This window comes from Odocoileus virginianus, chromosome 25 (assembly GCF_023699985.2).
Source record: "Odocoileus virginianus isolate 20LAN1187 ecotype Illinois chromosome 25, Ovbor_1.2, whole genome shotgun sequence".
Taxonomy (NCBI): Eukaryota; Metazoa; Chordata; class Mammalia; order Artiodactyla; family Cervidae; genus Odocoileus; species Odocoileus virginianus.
In genome coordinates this window covers 49,102,438-49,122,194 of record NC_069698.1, presented here as the reverse complement: position 1 = coordinate 49,122,194, position 19,757 = coordinate 49,102,438, and the positions used below count along the sequence as shown (strand labels likewise).

General features: G+C 48.7%; 1 protein-coding gene across 3 annotated transcripts in view; it reads right to left on the bottom strand.

Moving 5' to 3' along the window:
• Nucleotides 1–19,534, bottom strand: part of HUNK (hormonally up-regulated Neu-associated kinase) — a 124,972-nt gene extending 105,438 nt beyond the window's left edge. For all 3 annotated transcript variants that reach the window (XR_011483498.1, XR_011483497.1, XM_020898806.2), the window contains exon 1: nt 18,858–19,534. Coding sequence is in view for 1 of the 3 variants with exons in the window: in XM_020898806.2 (XP_020754465.2) it covers nt 18,858–19,127 (270 nt within the window). In the remaining 2 variants the exon portion in view is untranslated. The remainder of the gene's footprint in view (nt 1–18,857) is intronic.
• Between the last annotated feature and the right edge of the window lie 223 nt (nt 19,535–19,757).

The following is a 19,757-nucleotide window of genomic DNA, read 5'->3' as shown; positions in this document are numbered from 1 at the left end:
AAGGTAATGCTTTCTTTAAAAACTCACAATCGGGAAATTTCTCCAGCCATGAGCGTTCTGACCTCACAGTACACCTAGCAAATGGCTTTAGATGAAGAGATAAATCTTTAACAGGGACATTATGAAAATGGAAAGAGTTTTCCATGAGTGTAGAGTGAATGACTCAGAAGAGAGAGAGGAAGCCATCAGCTGTTTGCTCTTTTTTCCCTTCTCTATCTTCCTTTCCCTTCCCCTTGGCCTTGAATAGCCTTCCCTTTAACAAAGAGATCTTAGAGTATCTTCAAAAGTTGACATTTAGTACTTTAAACTCCAAAATTAGCTTTAATTCAAGAAACATTCCTGTCCCACAGGCAACAGGAAACAATCAATATTCTATTCTCACATCATAGAACGACTGGGAGCCAAATGTAGCTGGAAAATGAATAAAGTTGCTTTTGAAGAACAGGGGATAAGTCTGGGGGGCACTATAGGGACTGGAAAGACAGATATTTTGGCAATAATAATCCAGTAAAAATGCTCAGTTCAAGCCTGGACTCCAAAGAGATCTTAGGTCACAATGGAAATAGTGGGAACTCCTAGCAAAGGGACAGTTAACAAATATAGGTCCATATCTCCAAAGCCATTCATGTAGAAGAAATCAGAATCCCTAAAGAAAGAAAAATATTCTACTGAGTGTTGAGGAAAGAGTTGGCTACCAAATCAAAAGCATGGAGAACAAAGTCGTGGGGAAATCACCTACACACTGACTCTTTCTTCAACTTTTCAAGAATGCTCAGTGCCAAAAAGGTGACAAGAAGGTCAACGCAGTATGGATTCAACGGTCAGACCTTCCAAGCACTATGTCACCAATTCAAGACATGTCAAGGAACCAAATAATACCTGGAGCAGAAAGGAAAACCAGGAGGCAGAGAAGCCACAAGGCAGAGAGGAAGGCGGTAGATAGAGGAATATTCATTAGGAGCCTGGGAAGCTCCAGGTAGAGGCAGAGGAGGATAGCAGAATGTTTGGAATGCAGACATCCTGGCCCCAAGAGGGTCCTGCAGCCCTTAGCCTGAGTCTTTCTTCCTACCTTCCCTGTATCCTTAAACTCCATCTTGCATGGGGAACTGGTGGGTGTCCATTACTACTTATCTGAGAGAGCCTAATTAACACAAGTCTCAAAGGGTTGGATATAAATGTGCAAATCTAACAGAAGAAAATTACCGACTGCCTTTTATTCACTAACATATTGAATACATTTTCAGGCTGTGTGCTTTACACATATATACACATGGTTGTTGTAGAATTGCTAAGTTTCATGTCTGACTCTTTTGTGACCCCATGGACTGTAGCCTACCAAGCTTCTCTGCTCATAGGATTTCCCAGGCAAGAATACGGGCGTGGGTTGCCATTTCCTCCTCCAGAAGATCTTCCCGACCCAGGGACTGAACCTTCGTTTCATCGAACTGCACTGCAGGCGGATTCGTTACAGCTGAGTCACCAGCGAAGCCCTCCATGTATACGTAAAATACACAGGTATGTTACATTATGTAATTGATATGCATTTTATAATACACATATATTTAATCAAATTTCCACTGAATTCTCATGAGATATTATCATCAGTTTATACACACAAAAATTGGAATTTGGAGTATTTAAGTACCTTGCACAAGATCACGCAGATACTAGGCAGCACCAGAAAAGCCATAGGAACCCAAGGCTTTCAGCCTGTAAGCCTGAGCTTTAGTACATGACCCCACTGTCATGCAACAGGTTAAAAAATTCAGTCAAAAATCCCTACCCAACACAAAAGATTTTTCTGCAGACAACAGTGAAACATTGGCAAGATTCACTGATAGTTTATAAGGTAAAACCAACAACAAACCCTGTAGTTTACTTTAGCATAAAAAATAAGATAAAAACTGAAGAAAAAAGACTAACTGGCTTAACTAAACAAAATATAAAATTTTTCTGTACTCCTCTCCCCAAAAAAGGAGTAATAAAGTGAATCAAAAGCTAAATGCCAATTGGGAGAAAACATCTGCAGCATAACAGATAAAAATGCTATTATCTTTAATATGTAAAAAGTTTGTACAAATCAATAAGACAAACAGGAGGAACCTGGGGGTAAATCATTAACAATAGTTAATAAAAGAGGATACACAAATTATGATAAACGTCACTAATTATCAAAGCACACTTTTTAAAGTATACATATACACACATATGCATGCATATATATGTATACATCTGTATCACATGTAACCAGCCCAAACACCTAAACCCAGTGATTATTGCTGGGTAGTATGATTACAGATAACTTTTATTTTCTTCTTTGTGTTTGTTTATTTTCCACAAGGAACTGGCAGGGTGTGGAGGGGGATCATATCTAAATAATCAGATTTTAAAATGATAATTTATAAGGTATCTAAAACAGAAGTGGAGTATACAATGAAACATGTTTAGTCAAATGTGGTAGCAAATAGTAATGTAAGTGGCAATGCAAGAACAAAATATCAATCCATGGCAATTAACAAATATTAGCCTTGGATTTATTTTGATTAACTAAAAACCTCAAATAGTCTAGAATGCACCTGTGACTAGACTAGCTTAAAGAATTCTAAAACATGAGCTACGTAGTCCAAAGTACTTTAAAAAATTATTTTAGAGATATTTATAGTTAATCATAGGAGAACAGATTTATATTAGATAATTTACATATATTTTTTAAATAAACATACCCTGTTGAAATCTGTAGGACATTACTCTAAGTCTGATTATTGGAAAGAAACTATCTGTTACGCTACAAGCTCTCAGGTGCTTCAGTTTAATAGCTTCTATGATAAAAAGCTCATTCTTGATCTAGGAAAAGGCATCTCAGGGTAATGAATTGGGTGGGAGTGCCATAGCCATAAAGCACCTTCCCTCTAAAGGGAAATTCAAGTTTCATTATGTCAAATTGGCCTTGAAATTACAACTACCGCTCACAAATGTTAGTTTTTAATAGAATAAAATGTTATCCTGTGGGACTGACACTTTACAAACCTGAAGAAGTGTTTTCAAGTTTTTTATTGGTATTATAAGTGTAAATGTTCAACTGAGAACTGAGTCATCAACTAGTTTCTCTAATTAAATTTTTAACCAGGAATAAAGAAATGCACTTAAAAAGCTAGACTGCTACTTCAGAGCTGCAGTAATTCCAATGAAAGACCAGATTACGTAAGTGGTAACACTCATCTGTAGCCGTTTGGTTTCACTGAAGTAGGGCTCAGATAACATGCTAGAATATTCGGATCCCAGACTTTACAGCCACTTTCCCTAAACCTGCATTTTCACTTGGCACTTCCTCCTTCCATTTGCCTCCAGCATCCCTTCTCAGTCCAAATGAGGACAGACCAAAGGCTTAGAAAAGTTAGTCTAGCTCCACCCATCTGCATAACAAGCAAGGCAAAGGCACTGGGTACTTTCTTTGTTTTCAATAAATAATCTGTGTTCATTCTTGAAGGGGAGTTATCTAACAAGGAGGCTATTAGGGACTGTTCAGTGAGCCACATAAGACATGTACTTGCAACTTCACCATTTAATTCAAAATCCTCATACAGAATTTTCTGCCTCCAGTGCAAAGGAAAGGTACTAAAACTAAGACTGAATGTTAACCAGAGCTACTCAAAGTGGGTACCAGTCCTCACCACTTCCTTTATTAAGAAAGTCTGCTACCAAAAAGTTGTGTGTTGATATTTAGTTTAGTATTTTATTTAGTATTATGATTTTTATTTAATAGTACACACACACTAGGCTCAAGCTCTTCATCTCACAGTGAACTTGTAAAAGATGGCAGACCAGGACCTCTGCCCACACTCGGGAGATTTGGAGTGCACTGTGAACCTAGCATATTGGAGCCTTCAGTTCAGTTCAGTCGCTCAGTCATGTCCGACTCTTTGCGACTGCATGGACTGCAGCACGCCAGGCTTCCCTGTCCTTCACCAACTCCCAGAGCTCGCTCAAACTCATGCCCACCGAGTCAGTGATGCCATCCAACCATCTCATCCCTCTGTTGTCCCCTTCCTAAGGGTGGGAAAAGCCCGCTCACCATCCAGGACCACACGTGGAGGTCATCATCCACAACAAGCAGCCCAGTTACCCCCAGGGCTTCGGGTTTTGGTTCAGTTCATTGCTGGTTCATGACCTGATTCACTGCTCTTTAATACTTTTATTTGAGGGAACTTCCCTGGTGGTCCAGTGGTTAAGAATCCACCTTCTATTGCAGGGGATGTGGATCCAATACCTGGTCAGGGAACTAACATCCCACAAGTGGCAGAGCAGCGAAGCCCTTGTGCCACTAGAGAGCCCACGTGCCGACACTACTGAGGCCCAAGCTCTGGAGCCCCCACGCACAACTCCAGAGAAGCTGCAGTGGAGATCCCTTATGCCACGACGAAGACCCAATGCAGCCAAGTCAGTAAATAGATATGTTTTAAAAGTTGTATTTGAAAACCCTTAGCAGGATTACAAACACTGATGAGATTTCTTCGTTTGGCCATTTCCTGAGGAGTTTCTCAAAATGCAAGACTTTGGAGACCCTTGGGCACCCCGGACAGCTGGTCAATCTAAGGCTGCAGAATCAGGACAACAGTACCTACTACAGAAGGCCATTGTAAGGGATAAATTCTATTCTGCAGCAAAGCTTCTAGGGCACAGCCGAGCAGATGGCATGCGATCCATAAATGTTAATGATTACTATCGTTATCAGTATTACATCCTCATGGTCAAAGCAGACAGCAAGCACTCAATCCTTTCCTGTAGACTTTTGGTGATTCAGAAGGTCACAGAACCCTGTTTTGCTCCATGTAGATAAAAGAATCACTGGGATTCTGAACTTTATCCCATCATCTGAAACAGAGGTAGCTAGCCTCCTTGTGGGTAGCTACATCTTCCACTTCCTCTGACCCTTAGCACCATGCTCTGTGGCCGGAGAGCATCCATCACTATTGTTCACCCTCGCCATGTGCTTGCACAGAGCTCTGGCAAAGAGCAAGTCACGACAAAGAGAGGAGCTTCGTGGAACAAGAGTATCTGAACAGAGTCAGAAGGACAGCCGGACACCTTACCAGAAAGCCATGAGACAGGACGTAAGACGACAGAAACTCAGTAGGAGATTAAAACGACAGAGCTACAACATGGCCAATTATTAGAGAAATGCAAATCAGAACCACAGTGAGGTGGCACCTCACACCAGAGTGGCCATCATTAAAAAGGCTGCAAATAACAAACGGTGGAGAGAGTGTGGAGAAAGGAGAACCCTCCGACACTGTTGGTGGGAATGTGAATTGGGGCAGCCACTATGGAGAACAATATGGAGGTTCCTTAAAAAACGAAAAACAGAGCTACCATATGATCCAGCAATCCCACTCCTAGGCATATAGACAAAACTATAATTCAAAAAGATACATGCACCCTCATGTTCACAGAAGCACTATTCAGCGTAGCCAAGACACAGAAACAACCTAAATATGCATCAACAGATGAAAAACTAAACCTGCGGCACAGGGGACTCAGGACTTGGGCCCTTTCAGTGCCACAGCCCCAGGCCCAATCCGTGGTCGAGGAACTAAGATCTCACAAGTCACAAGGTACAACTCCCCCCCCCAAAAAAAAGATGTGATATATGTAAATGGAATACTACTCAGCCATAAAAGAGGAGCGAAATAATGCCATCTGCCGCAACACTGTACTAATAGAGATTATCATACCACCATGTGATATCATGTATATGGGGAATATTTATATATGATATGTGATATGTCAAATCTAAACTACAATACACATGAGCCAATCCATGAAACAGACACAGAGAACAGACCAGCGGTTGGCAAGGGAGAGGAGGTTAGGGGAGGGATGGAGTGGGAGGTTGGGGCTAGCAGGCATAAGCTTTTATGTATAGAATGGATACACAACAAGGTCCTACTGTTCAGCACAGGGCACTATCTTTGCTACCCTATGATAAACCATAATATAAAAGAAGACAAAAAAGAATGTACGTGTGTGTGTGTGTGTATGTATGTATATATATATATGTATATATATATATATATATTCATATATATATATATATATATATATATGAAAGCAAAAAGTGAAAGTGAAGTCGCTCAGTCGTGTCTGACTCTTTTCAACCCCATGGACTGTAGCCTGTCAGGTTCCTCCATCCATGGGATTTTCTAAACGAGAGTACTGGAGTGGGTTGCCACTTCCTTCTCCAGGGGGATCTTCCCGACCCAGGGATCGAACCTGGGTCTCCAGCACTGCAGGCAGACTCTTTACCATCTGAGCTACCAGAGAATCATGTATATATGTACTGGAACACTCCGCTGTACAGTAAAAGTGAACACCACATTGTAAATCAACTAAACTTCACTAAAAAAAAAATGACAGAAAAACTCAAGGAAAGGGTTGAGAACAAATCAAACGGCTCAGGAAACAGGCAAGAGAAGTAAGCAGGTTTGCTAAATGTTTTGGCAGCAAGCTGGCCAAGAGACGGATAAATTATAAAAAAAAAAAAAAAGTGTGTAGTCAAAGAGACAGAATCCAAAGCTCCATATATCTCCATGGGAGACATCCAAAGAAATGTATGTTTGCAAATAGCAGCGTCGCCCATCTGCTGTGGTGTCGGTACATTTTCTCAGCAAAGAGCTGAGGGTCCTTTAACATTCCCATGACACTGCAGAATATTTTTCTGCCTCTGGTAGGTCCCTCTAATATCTAGGTGGCTTCCTTAATGAGTCCCCAAAGAAGGCACAGCTGTTCTGGGTCTGGAATGTTTCCCAAAGAGCACCAGCTGGACCACCTGTTCCATCTACCCACCGCTCACATAGGCAAAACCAGGAAAGGCAAGCGAGAGAGACAGGGTTTTCAAACCATTCCCAGCCAACCAGGACATCCAGAAGGTCGTCCCCATGTCCTGGGGAGATCAAAGCATTCTTCAATCCATTCAGAAAACATTCACTGAGCATCTTCTCTCTACCAGGTACTATTCTAACCACCCAGCATTCCCTTCCTCATGGGACTTACAGTCTAGTGGGGAGACAAACAATGAACACATGAACCCATAAATATACACCACGGGGTCAGGTGATGTTATGAGTTGGAAGGAATCCACCCCAAATTCATCAGTGTAAGTCCTGTCTTAGTCTGTTCAGGCTGCTACAACATGTACCAGAGGCTGGATGGCTTATAAATTAGCAGCAATTTATTTCTCCCAATTCTGAAGGCTGGGAAGTCCAAGATCCAGGCTTAGATTCGGTGTCTGGTAAGAGTTCTTTCCCTGGTTCATAAACTGACATCTACTTACTGTTTCTTCAGGTGGCAGAACAGGCAAAAGAGCTTTCTGGGGTCCCTCTTTTTTCTTTTTAAGTGTGTGTGTTTGGAGTATCACCGCTTTACAGCGTTCTGTCAGCTTCTGCTGTACCACGAAGCACACCAGCTATCCGTATACATATATCCCTGCCCTCCTGGGCCTCCCATCTCACCCATCTAGGTCATCACAGGGCACTGAGCTGAGTTCCCTGTGCTATGGGGGTCTCCTCTTTAAGACCACGAATCCCACTCACAAGGGCTCTGCTTTCATGCCTAATCACCTCCCAAAGGCCCCACCTCCTAATACCATCACCTCGGGGATGAGGTTTTAACCTGTGAACTCTGAGGGGACACATTCAGACTAACCCCCAGGACCTAAGAACGTGTCCTTATTTGACAACGATGATCTTGCCAGAGGTCATCACGTGAGGTTATCAGGACGGACCCTGATCCAATATGACTGATGTCCTCGTAGAAAGGGGAAATGTAGATGCCACACAGAGGGCAAACAGGGGAAGACAGCCATCCACAGACCAAGAGAGGAGCCTGGAGCGGACCCAGCCCTGACCTGGGCTCTGGCCTCCAGAACCGTCCGGCAGTGTCTGCTACTTAACCGCCTAGCATGCGGTACTTTGTCACAGTGGCTCTAGCAAACTAACACAGGTGCCGGGACGCACTTTGCGGAAAGACAAGCGAGGTGAGGGGGCAGAGAGGAACAGGGACAAGACAGAGGGTCATCAGAGCAGCCCATGCTGACCCCCAGCACCCCAAACAGGTCTGGTTGTTCACTCCACCAGGACCAGCCCTCAAAGGGCTTCTTGGGTGGACAAAACAGCCCCGAAGGGCCGCAGGTGTATTTTTACACCTGTGCTTACACCTGGCTCAGTGCATTTTATGTCCAAGTTAAACAGCAGCTATTGCTCCTTAAAAAGGTTTTCACTTCTCTTAATGCTCCCTCTTTTCTTTCTTCTCAACCACCCACCACACACTCTATCCATCCTCTTTCCCGGAAAGAAATAACAGGACACAATTCAGAGTTTCCCAAGCAAGAGTCAAGCTCTCCCAAAGATCCGTCTACATTCCAGCATGTCCTTTCCCTGGGACCCAGGCATGGCAGGGGCAGGAAGAAAGAAATCAGGCATGTCAAGCCAAGGTCATAGTCTCAACCGTACACCTGCCTCACCCGAGTGTAATCTGCAACTCAAACTCAATTATCACAAGTGCTAACACACCACCGTGACCTAAATCCTCATCCCAACACACAAACCTTCATCCAGACAGCACTGCTGACAGGGAGGAGCATCAAAGCAGTAGCTCTTAACATTTGGGGAGTAAATAATTCCTTTTAGAATCTGATGAAGTTATGGATCCTCATCCCAGAAATATAATTCAGTTCAGTTCAGTCACTCAGTCGTGTCCGACTCTTCGTGACCCCATGGGCAGCAGCACACCAGGCCTCGCTGTCCATCCCCAACTACCGGAGTCCACCCAAACCCATGTCCATTGAGTCGGTGATGCCATCCAACCGTCTCATCCTCTGTCATCCCCTTCTCCTCCTGCCCTCAGTCTTTCCCAGCATCAGGGTCTTTTCCAATGAGTCAGCTCTTCACATCAGGTGGCCAAAGTATTGGAGTTTCAGCTTCAACATCAGTCCTTCCAGTGAACACCCAGGACTGATCTCCTTTAGGATGGACTGGTTAATCTCCTTGCAGTCCAAGGGACTCTCAAGTGTACAATGTATAGGGATCCACAAAACCTCAAAGATTGAAGGTGGGAGAAGAAGGAGACGACAGAGGATGAGGTGGTTGGATGGCATCACTGACTCAATGAACATGAGCTTGAATAAACTTGGTGGCGGACAGGGAGGCCTGGCGTGCTGCAGTCCATGGGGTGCAAAGAGTCGGACACGACTGAGTGCCTGAACTGAACTGAACAGAACCTCAGAGCTCCGCTATGGTCCCTTGCTAGTTAATAGAATCCGGGGAACTAACCTCTGCGAGAACTACCAAGAAGCAAAGACAAAGAGGAAACAGGGAGCAAGCAAGACGGGTCGGGCTTCAAAATATATCACTGAGAGAGGACTGATTGCCTTAATATATAGAAGTACTTATAAATCAGTAAGAGAAAGACCAATAACCCAAGAGAAAATGGTCAATGGACACGAACAATGAACAGAAGTGAAATGCAAATTGTTGTTGGACATATGAAATACGTTCAACCCACAAATATGATAAACTACACATAACACAAGATACTAAGTTTAACCTACTAGATTGGCAAAGATCAAAAAGTCTGACAGTATCTTGTACTGATAAAAATGTGGAAAGATATCCCCACACCAGGCTGATGAGAGTATAAACTAGGACAACTTCCTTGGCAGGCAATTTGGCAAGACTCATCAACAGTTTAAACAGTCATATCCTTGGAAATTCCCTGGCAGTCCAGTGGTTAGGACTCAGTCAGCACTGTCATTACCAGGGCCAGGGTTTGAACCCTGGTCGGGGAAGTAAAATCCTGAAAGCCACACAGTGTGGCCAAAAAAAAAGAAAACCAGACATACCCTTTCACCTAGAACTAGGAATTTAAACCTCAGATGTACTTGAACATTTACAAGGTGATGCATAGGCACAGATATGTACTGCAGCACAATTTGGGGATACAGCAAGTCCCCTACATACGAACCTTCAAGCTGTGAACTTTCAAAGACGCAACTGGGCAACCACATGCCCAATCACGCAAGTAAGTTCACATGTCTGGCGTACATTGTCACGTGCATGCATCCTCTCCAAACGGTTGTGCTTTTGTGTACTTCACTGTACAGTACTGTAGAGTCCAGTCACTCACTATCTTTATTTCAAGCTCACAGCCTCTGCCATCAACAGGAGTGACATTGCAGCTTGCCCTTCATCTCCCATTGCTAATGATCCTTCAACTCGACCATCTCCCACCTCTAGGCAGTAACGCTTCTTGCCTGTTCACTCGATGCCAACCCCTGCATGTCAGCTGTTGTACTGTACTACTGTACTTTTCAAGGTACTGTACTGTAAGATTAAAAATGTTTTTAATGTGTGTTTACTTGTTTACAATGTTTACAATGTTTTACTTTTGTGTTTGTCTTTGTGTATTCTTTGTGTGAAAAGCATTATAAACCTATTTCAGCACAGTACTGTATAACTGATTGCACTATTTGGGTACCTAAGTGAACTTTGTTGGATTTCCGAACAAACTGGACTCACTCTTGGAATGTGCTTTCAGGACAGAACTCAATTCATATGTAGGGGATTTATTATAACAAAAAATCATATGCAACCTAAATGCCCATTCTTTAATTGTGCTTAATTCTTTAAGGAGTGTTCATTGACTTACTCATCAAGGAATGGCTAAATAAATATGGTACCTCCACATACTGAAAGGGCTTCCCTGGTGGCACAGTGGTAAAGAATCCTTCTGCCAATGCGGGAGATGCAGTTTTGATCCCTGGTCTAGGAAGATCCCCTGGGGAAGGAAATGGCTACCCACTCCAGTATTCTTGCCTGGAAAAACCCATGGACAGAGGAGCCTGATGGGCTATTGTTCATGGGGTTGAAAAAAATTGGGCATGACTTAGCAACCGAACAACAACAGCATGTACTAAATACCACGCAGTAATTAAAAAGAATAAGACAATTCTTTAGTAAATTTGGGGAAAGGATGTTCAAGACATATTGCTAAGTGAAAAAAATCAAGACACTGAACAGCATGTATGGTGTAAAAATATCTCTTCCTGTATCTATCCATTTACAAATGTATATGTATAGAATATCAAATGTATGCACACTTGGATACAGACAGAGTATGTGTGGAAGGAGACACAGGAAACCAGAAGCGGGGTTGCCTCTGGGGAGAGAAACCCAACAAACACCAAGGCACCCAGGTGAAGGCAGAATTACCTCTCACTGCACCCCCTCTGGAAACCTTTCCATTTAAGACCACATGTCTGTATCATACATTCCAGACTTTGACCAAATGAACCTTAAAACATAAACACACAAGTGATTAAAAACCAAAAAGTATTCAGTAAATAGGAACTGCATAGCTAGGGAGGGCAGAGCCAGTTCGGTGGAGGTGGTAACAGGATGTTAGGAGATGGCGCTCACCTAGCAACCCAAACATCCCAAATGTCACCCAAATGTCCCAAACCAGGACTCAGACAACTATCCAGTTTCCCACAACTCAAGAGTGATCGGAAGGGAGGGTCTCTCCCACTGTCTCTGATTAGACCCACTGGTCGACAAGTTAGCCCAACTCTGTGGACATGACATCCTCAAGAGAAAATACATAGGATATATAACTATCCCAAAAGCACCCGCAAACCCAACAGAGAGCCCTGAGCATCCTAGTGAAAAGAACCATGATGCCAGAATATTCCCACCATGCTGCTCGGTGTTAGGAACTAGCCTCTGTGGGCGGGTGGCACCACACTAGGTGGGCAAGGCGGGGCAGGGAGCCACCCACTCCATTTATGGAACCGGCCTGGATTCAGATCAAGACCCTGAACTCTGGCCCGTCTCCAGCAGGAAGCCGTGGACACCTGGCCCCGCTGCCCCGCTTCCCCTTCTGGGCCAAGAACTTCCTCCCCAGCTGCTGACCTCTGCTGCGAGCTCGCCCCAGGCACTGCCCCCAGCGAGTGTCCAAGGCCACGCCCCTCTCCAGGGCCGCTCCCCGCCAATGATCGTCCAGGGCCCACAGGTATAAAGCCCCGTCCCGTCCCCCCAACCCGGACCCCTCTCTAGATATAAGGACATAAAGCCCCCAGCCTGGACGTCTCGGCTCCGGAGTGCCGCGTGGTGTGGGTGGAGGACTTCAGCTGGGACTGCATCAGGGTCCAAGGCTGCCTGACTTCTCCCCTCACCTCCCCTCGCCTCTCCTCCTCTCACGGTGCTGATATTCACTGAGTATACACCCCAAGACCACACTCTTTGCTTCCCAAGGTCTGCTTCCCAGGAAGTCACCTGCTATCCAGTCCTCATCATCTAAGAAGCTGTTGCAGGTTGAATTGTGCCCCACAGAGAGATGGCCACGTCCCATCCTTGACACCTGTGAATATGGCCTTATGAGAAATGGGATCTCTACAGATGCCACCAAGGCGAGCTCCTACCAATTAGGGTCAACCCTATATCCAGTTGGGCTGGCTTCCCTTGTGGATCAGACAGTAAAGACTGCCTGCAATGTAGTCCATGGGGTCGCAAAGAGTTGGACACGACTGAGCGACTGAACTGAACTGCAATGCAGAAGACCTGGGTTCAATCCCTTGGTCCAGAAGATGCCCTGGAGAAGGAAATGGCTACCTGCTCCAGTATGCCTGCCTGGAGAATCCCATGGACAGAGGAGCCTGGCGGGGGCTTGCAAAGAGTCGGACTCAACTGAGCGACTGATGCTTTCACCACTTTTCTAAATCCCATGGCCGGTGTCTCATAAGGAGAGGGAGATTTGGAGACAGAGAAGACTCACAGGGGATAGAAGGACCTGTGAGGACAGAGGCAGACACTGGGGTGCTGCAGCCACAAGTCCAGACATGCCAGGGATGGTTGGCAAGCACCAGAAGCTCCCCTAAGCTTTCAGAGGTTCGCCAACACCTTGATTTTGGAGTCTGGGCTTCCAGAAGTCTAAGAAAATAAAATTTTGTTGTTTTAAGTCTCCCAGTTTGTGGTCATTTAAAAAAAAAAAAAAAAAAAACTTTTTATTTTGTATTGCAAAAGGAGAGGGGGCGACAGAGGAAGAGATGGTTGAACTCAATGGACATGAGTTTGAGCAAACTCCAGGAAGATAGCGGAGGACAGAGGGGCTGGCATGCTGAAGTTAATGTCCAGAGTTGGACATGACTTAGCAACTGAACGACAATAGCCAATTAACTATGTTGTGATAGCTTCAGATGCACAGCAGAGACACTCAGCCATATAGACACGTCTATCCACTCTCCCCCAACTCCCCTCCCCTTTCGGTCATTTGTTAGGGCATCCAATGCAGACGCAGGAGATGTGGGTTCGATCCCTGGATTGGGAAGATCCCCTGGAGGAGGGCATGGCAACCCGCCCCTGTATTCATGCCCGGAGAATCCCACGGACAGGGGAGCCTGGTGGGCTACAGTCCACAGCGTCACAAAGAGATGGGACATGACTCAAGCGACTTAGCATGCGCACACCCGGGCAATAGAGAAGAGAAGGTCAGAGAAAAAAAATCCACCCAGGGCAACCTCCTCGTGGTCAACGCAGGTAAGGATACCAGAGAGGTGGTTCTCATTTGCCCAGGGTCACTTCAAGCATCTAATGAGAAAATGCATGAAAGACCCTGGATACACCACAAAGTGCTCTACCGCTGAGCTGGCATTCAGGAGAAAGGAGGGGTGACAGCTCTCTGCCTTTGTAGAAGCCTCCGCCTCCTTGGGTACCATTCAGGCCCTGTGGTTCATCCCTCTCCTGCCGGTCATCCTACCAGCCAGCAGCACTGCATCAAAGAACGTGAAATTCAATTCAGGTCAGCACTTGAAAGCGGCGAGGGCCCAGGCTGAGTGGGGGAAGCGGTTTCACCAGTTTGCTAAAAATAAGGCTCGGGGATTATCTATAGGTTTCAATTAGCCAGGAGAGCAAGCAGGTTGCTCGGTTACCATGAATAATCAAGATGGGGTGTATAGCCCAAGATAAATGATACTTCGTGCCCAGCCCACCTTTTCACAGAGGACACCCAGCGTGCCCCCTCTCAGGGCAGACAACAGGGGCCACTCCCCACACCTCCCGGGAGGAGAACCCGGGGCATGGATGACCGCCTCGTGGCCCTGGGACAGCCTCCAGCGTGCACACTGCTGTAGTTGAGCCCAGCCTGTAGCAGCGCCTCCACACACCCGCAGAGAAAATTTGGGGTTGTGCTCCTCTTCATGGGCACGGTTCAGCACTGTTGTGCTGACTCAAAGCGCCCTTTGAAGTCCTTGGGACTTGAGGATCAGTGAACACTGAGAATCGAGCCCTACGTGCCAATTTCCATCATTCGCAGGGACTTCAAAAAGATGAGGCAGGGTAGGAAGTTCAAAAAAGACCGTGCCTCCCGACTGCAGCACGCAATCTCCGAAATTACAGGCACAGCTTGTCACACGCGGCTCCTGGAGCAGGTGCCTTTTGCCCAACGCCTCTCACTTGCCAAGAAATCCCTGCTGAGGGTTAATAGGAGTATCCAGTTCCCTAAGCATTTCTTGTGCCTCAGAGCTATTACCCCTAAATTTCTAGCACTTAAAAAAAAAAAAAATTACAGGATTTAGCACCTGTTTGTCTCCGAAATACTTGCTAAAAACGGATCTGCCAAAAGGCCACCTCTAAAATTAGTCATAGTTCCTGCTCTGAAAAACATAGTAAATTCTATTTTTAGTAACTCCTTCACTCCAGGTACCTGGCGCTGTCATGCTCGGGCACAATTATTGGAAACTTACTAAGCAGGCAACCCTTATTTTGAGCCCCAAAATAGCTCCAATGAAAATGATTAACAGGCTTTAAAAAAAAAAAACTAAGGGTTAGAACAAGGAATTTAAGCATCTTAACCAATCATTTTACGTACCTAATTTCACAGAGACTTAATCACCAAAAAAAAGTAACTGCGGCAATAACTATTTTCCCCTTCCTGCAGTTTTGCCTGTTGGTGAAAACAGCTCTATACCTGAAGGCACCTACGTTCATCCCTGTCAGCCTCTCCAACTATACTTTCTTCATGTTTTAAACGTGATAACCTTGGGCTTTCCTGATGGTCCAGCAGTTAAGGATCCACCCGCCAATGCAGGGGACCCGGGTTCGAGGCCTGGTCCGGGAAGATGCTGCAAATTGCTAGGCAACGGAGCCTGTGATGCTCAACCGCTGAGCCCACGCCCTGGAGCCCATGCCTCCACTACCGCCCTCCTGCGTTGTGACGACTGAAGGCTGTGCACCTGGGGCCCATGCTCCGCAGCGAGAGAAGCCACTGCAATGAGAAGTCCGTGCGCCAACAAAGAGCAGCCCACGCAGCCATAAAGAAAGAAAGAAATACTTTTGAAAAAATAACTACAATAACCTATCAAGTGCCAGAGACTCTGCATTGCCCAGTATTGGGGACCAGTATCAGAGGCTGTGAGCACACCTCCCCTCTAGGTCTTTCCAAGTTATCACTTCATACTCCTGCAGAGCAACTTCATTCTTTGTCTCAAAGCGACTGAGAATCCTTTTCAAAGTCTGATCCTGTCATCATTTTTTCTCCTCGTCTAATCATCAACTTAGTCAAAGACAAGACTGTGAATGTGCCGGTTAAGAGTTTCACATGATCTAGTGAATGATTTATTTTTAAAGCCACATTAAGGGAGGCTGTACCAACTGAAAGCTCCTGGAGGACAAAATTAGGTCCTGCCCAGAGCCATCGGTTTTTTTCAAGCAGTAAAAGGGCCAACGGGATTCTAGTGACTTTCAAACAACTTTGGAAGAGGTATGCAAAAGAAAAGCCGGCTTGGGTGGGGAGGGGGGGTGGGGGGGGTGTCAGAAATACTGTCCTGCAGGCAGTGATGGGAAAAGGTGCCTCTTGATGAGAGGATTGAATGAAAGTCAGGAAAAAGAATCTCATTTTGTCAACCTGATTCAGACAGTAATTCCCAGCACGCCATGGAGGATGGCACCCACTCTGGGGACATTTCATTTCCCTTCCTCCAGGTCCTGTCACCTCCAGGTGTCCCCTGGCTTGGCTCTCAGGAGTAACCACTCTCTGGGTGAAATCTCTGTTAATAGGTTACCTTTTAAAGAGACCAGGAAGGCTGCAAATTGTGTGAGGTTGATTTCACCTTTGTTTTGTTCTTAGTAAGACAGTAACCAGCACATGACTGGGGCTGGGGACTCATCAACTCAGCAGTCCTTCCTAGGTAGAGTCATGTACACATACACACACACACACACACACACACACACACAGACTTTAGTCTCTGCTGCTGCTGCTAAGTCGCTTCAGTCGTGTCCTACTCTTATGCGACCCCACAGACCGCAGCCCACCAGGCTCCCCCGTCCCTGGGATTCTCCAGGCAAGAACACTGGAATGCAATCTGCCAAAACCCAAATCTATTAGTTAAGCGTTAAGACGTTATTGGATCTGTGAGATACAAGCTATGAACACCCATCGTTTCTTTAAAGCTCGCCATTAAGTGAACTAAAATCCAGACTTCTCAGGAGGCTTGCAGTCAGTCCCGGAGCCCCTGATTCTCCGGGCTGAAGTGGGGCACACATCAGAAATATCTCCCAGTCTCCTCCACCACTCTAAGATCCACCCTCCTTAATTAGATTCAATCAGTTAGTCCAGCGCAATAATTTTACATCCAATTAATTGGTCCTCCCCTTGCGGAGAGGAAGTGAGATGCAGCGTTTGAAAAAGACAAGATGAGATAAACGGGCGTGAGCCCGTGAGGGGTGCGGGGGGTGGAATCCTCACTGGCCCCCATCCGGGCAGGAATTCCTCGCATTCCAGAGTGCCTGGGGGCCCAGCCCTGAGCTCCAGAACCTCAGCACCCGGCTAGGGGCTGAGCTCGGAGTACAGCCCCGGGCAGTTCAGCCAAACCTCACCCCCTGACGTTAAGAGCGAAAGGGCAGCGGCGAGGAGCCGAGCCACGCAAGAGAGGAAGACGGCCCGAACAAGCTGAGCGGCGGGCAGGGGGAGCGCGCGCGCCTAAACGTTGCCCATTATGCTGTGAGCAGAGCACCTCGTCTCTTTCTGCTAAGTTTCAAAGAGGAAACGGACCTAACCAGACTGACTCCTCTACATTTCGAGTGAAAAGAAAGTTCTACCACCCGTGCCAGGCGCGGGGAAGTGAGCGCACTGTAATTAGCTAGCCGGACCCGCGGGCATCCCCGCCTTCGCCCAGACGCGACGGGTTAAGTTCCCAGCCCACTGCCAACCCAGGAGGAAACGGCGCTGCCGCTCACTTTGGACTAGAAGGAGGTTTGGAGGGTTTTTCTTCTTGAAAGAGCTCCTCCATTCAGCGAGTTCCTCTCCCCAACACTCCCCCTTGTGCATGGAAATTCAAGCCAGAGGCACTTTGAAAACTACGCACTGCTAACCCCACTTACCCGAAACAAAGGGCACCCCACCCGGAGAGGCTGGAGGAAGGGAACAAGCGACAAGGCCGATGAAGACCATGCCAGGGACATGTCACATGCCAGGGGCTCCAGCTCACACTAGTGACCTGGGGAGGAAGAGTAAAGCCAAGAGAAGCTGAGGACCAGAGGGGCAGGGAGCTCGCTCTGGGGTCAGAGGGCCCACAGCAGAGCGGCCGGGCCCCCCAGGCTGGCAAAGGACCCCAGGGCAGAGGGTGGCTGGGCAGGTGGGAAGCTTGGAGCCTCCCTGCCTTTCCCAAACTGCTGGCGTCTCTCTCTCTCTGAATGGGCCACCAAAGGGGGCTGCTCCCCACCGGACCTGGGCTGAGCAAGCCCCAGCCTGGGGGTGGGGGTGGGGGAAGCCTTGAGTATGAGATGACCATGAAGCTCTAGCCTGAAGTGGCTCCAAACGTAGGGTAACTCCCAGCCTAGCTTGCGCAGCATCTCAAAAGTAAGTCATCCTATGTTGAGTTTCTTCTTACAGATATAAGTGAACAGCTGAGGTCTAGCAGGGCCTTGCCTGACACGGGCTCACCCCGCTAACTTTTCACGGGGCTGGAGGGGGTGCCCCTCCAGGTGTGTGGGGCAGGGGCAGGTCTTCCTTTGCTTTCCTCGCTTCTAGAAGATGAGAAGGCCTCTCCCAACATCTGAAGTCTGGAGGTATCAATGCCAGTGGCTCCCACCCAGCGGCGGGAGTGAGGAGGGAAGGAGGGGGTGGGATGTCTGGGGGTGAGGTGGGGGTCATCCAGGACGCAGGAGCGGGAAGGGTGGGTGGCGGGAAGGGCGGCGTGTGAAAACCCTCCTGTGACCAGGTAAAACGTGCCCTAGCTCCGCACCCCACAGGTGGCAATGTCCTTGGGGTCTCGGCCTTCCTCTGCCTCCTCCCCAGAGCCCGCGAGGGGGATCAGGCTCTAAATTGGCCCCCAAGGGCTGGTTAATCGGCTCTCCCACCTTCAACCTCAGGGCCCACGCACTCCAGTCCCGGGTCCAGCTTCTCCACTGATCTTGCCGCCCCTATCGGACCAAGAGCAGAGTCCCCCCACTGCACCCCAACCCCGCGCTGGTGTCCGCCAGGCGGCGCCCTTCGAGATACAAAAAAGCTGCCGGCGGCTTCGCGGGGAAACCAGTAGCCCCCCACACCCCAACCAGGGAAAGTGACCCCAGATCGCCCCGCTGGGAATTGCCAGTATCCTGGTCTGCGAGAGCTGGCGCGCGCGTTTGGCTCGACCCCGCGTTCAACCCGAGAGGAAAAGCAGGCGGAGCGGGGAGGTGCGGGGCCAGGGCTCCGCGGCCGGACTCGCAGCACAGGGCTGCCAGGAGGGTCCCCGCCGCCCCTCCCGCCCCGATCTCCCGTCCCGGGTGGGGGGCGCGGGTCCAGGGCCAGCGCCCCGGGCGGCTCACCTTCTCTCCGGTCAGCACGTGCAGCCCCTCGCGCACCTTGGCGAAGGAGCCCTCGCCCAGCTTCCTGCTGCCGATGAGGTAGTTGCCTACGCGCTTGTGGTGCTGGAAGTCGCGGAGCCGCTCTCGGGGCACGCCGCTCACCCAGGCCGGCAGGAAACTTCCTTCGCAGGCGGCCGCCGGCCTGGCCGCGTCCTCGGCGCCGCCGCCGCCGCCGCCGCCCCCGGGCGCCGCCGGCTCGCCCAGGAGCCCGTCCCCCGCCGCCGCCGGCATCGCGCCGCTCCGGCTCTGCTCCCGCGCTCGCGGCTCCTCCTCCTCTTCGGCCGGCTCCCCGGGCTCCTCCCGCCGCCGCCGCCGCCGCCGCAGCTGCCTCCGGCCCGGCCCCGCCCGGCCCGCCGCTCCCGCGCCCCGGGCCGCCGCCGAGCGCCGCGCGCAGACAATAGCGGCCGCCGGGGCCACGGGGCACCGGGGACCCGCCCCCCGCCCCCAAGAAGTTCTTCTTCGGAGGCTTGCGGAGACCCTGCCCCGAGTCCCGTCCGGGCGGCTAGTGACCGTCTCCCGGCTCGGGTGCGCGGGGAGCGCGCCGGCCGTGGAGGGGCTTTGGGGAGGCTAGAGGCGCGATCCGGCGCCGGGTCCCGGAGCCGAGATGCCTGGTCCCGGAGCCCGGGGCGCCACGGCCGCCGCCGGCTGGCCCGCACGGACGCGGGTCCGGCTCGCTGGTTCCTAGCTGCGCGCCGGGCGGCCGCTCCCGCCCGAAAGCCGGCGCGCGCGGCAGGCTGCAGGCGCCCTCTGGAAGGCAGCAGAAGAAAGCCCCATTCAGTTTGAATTTGCAGAAATTTAATCCGGTCGCGGGCGGCGGGAACAGATGCGAGCTCCACTCCGCAGCGTGTGCACTTTCAAATC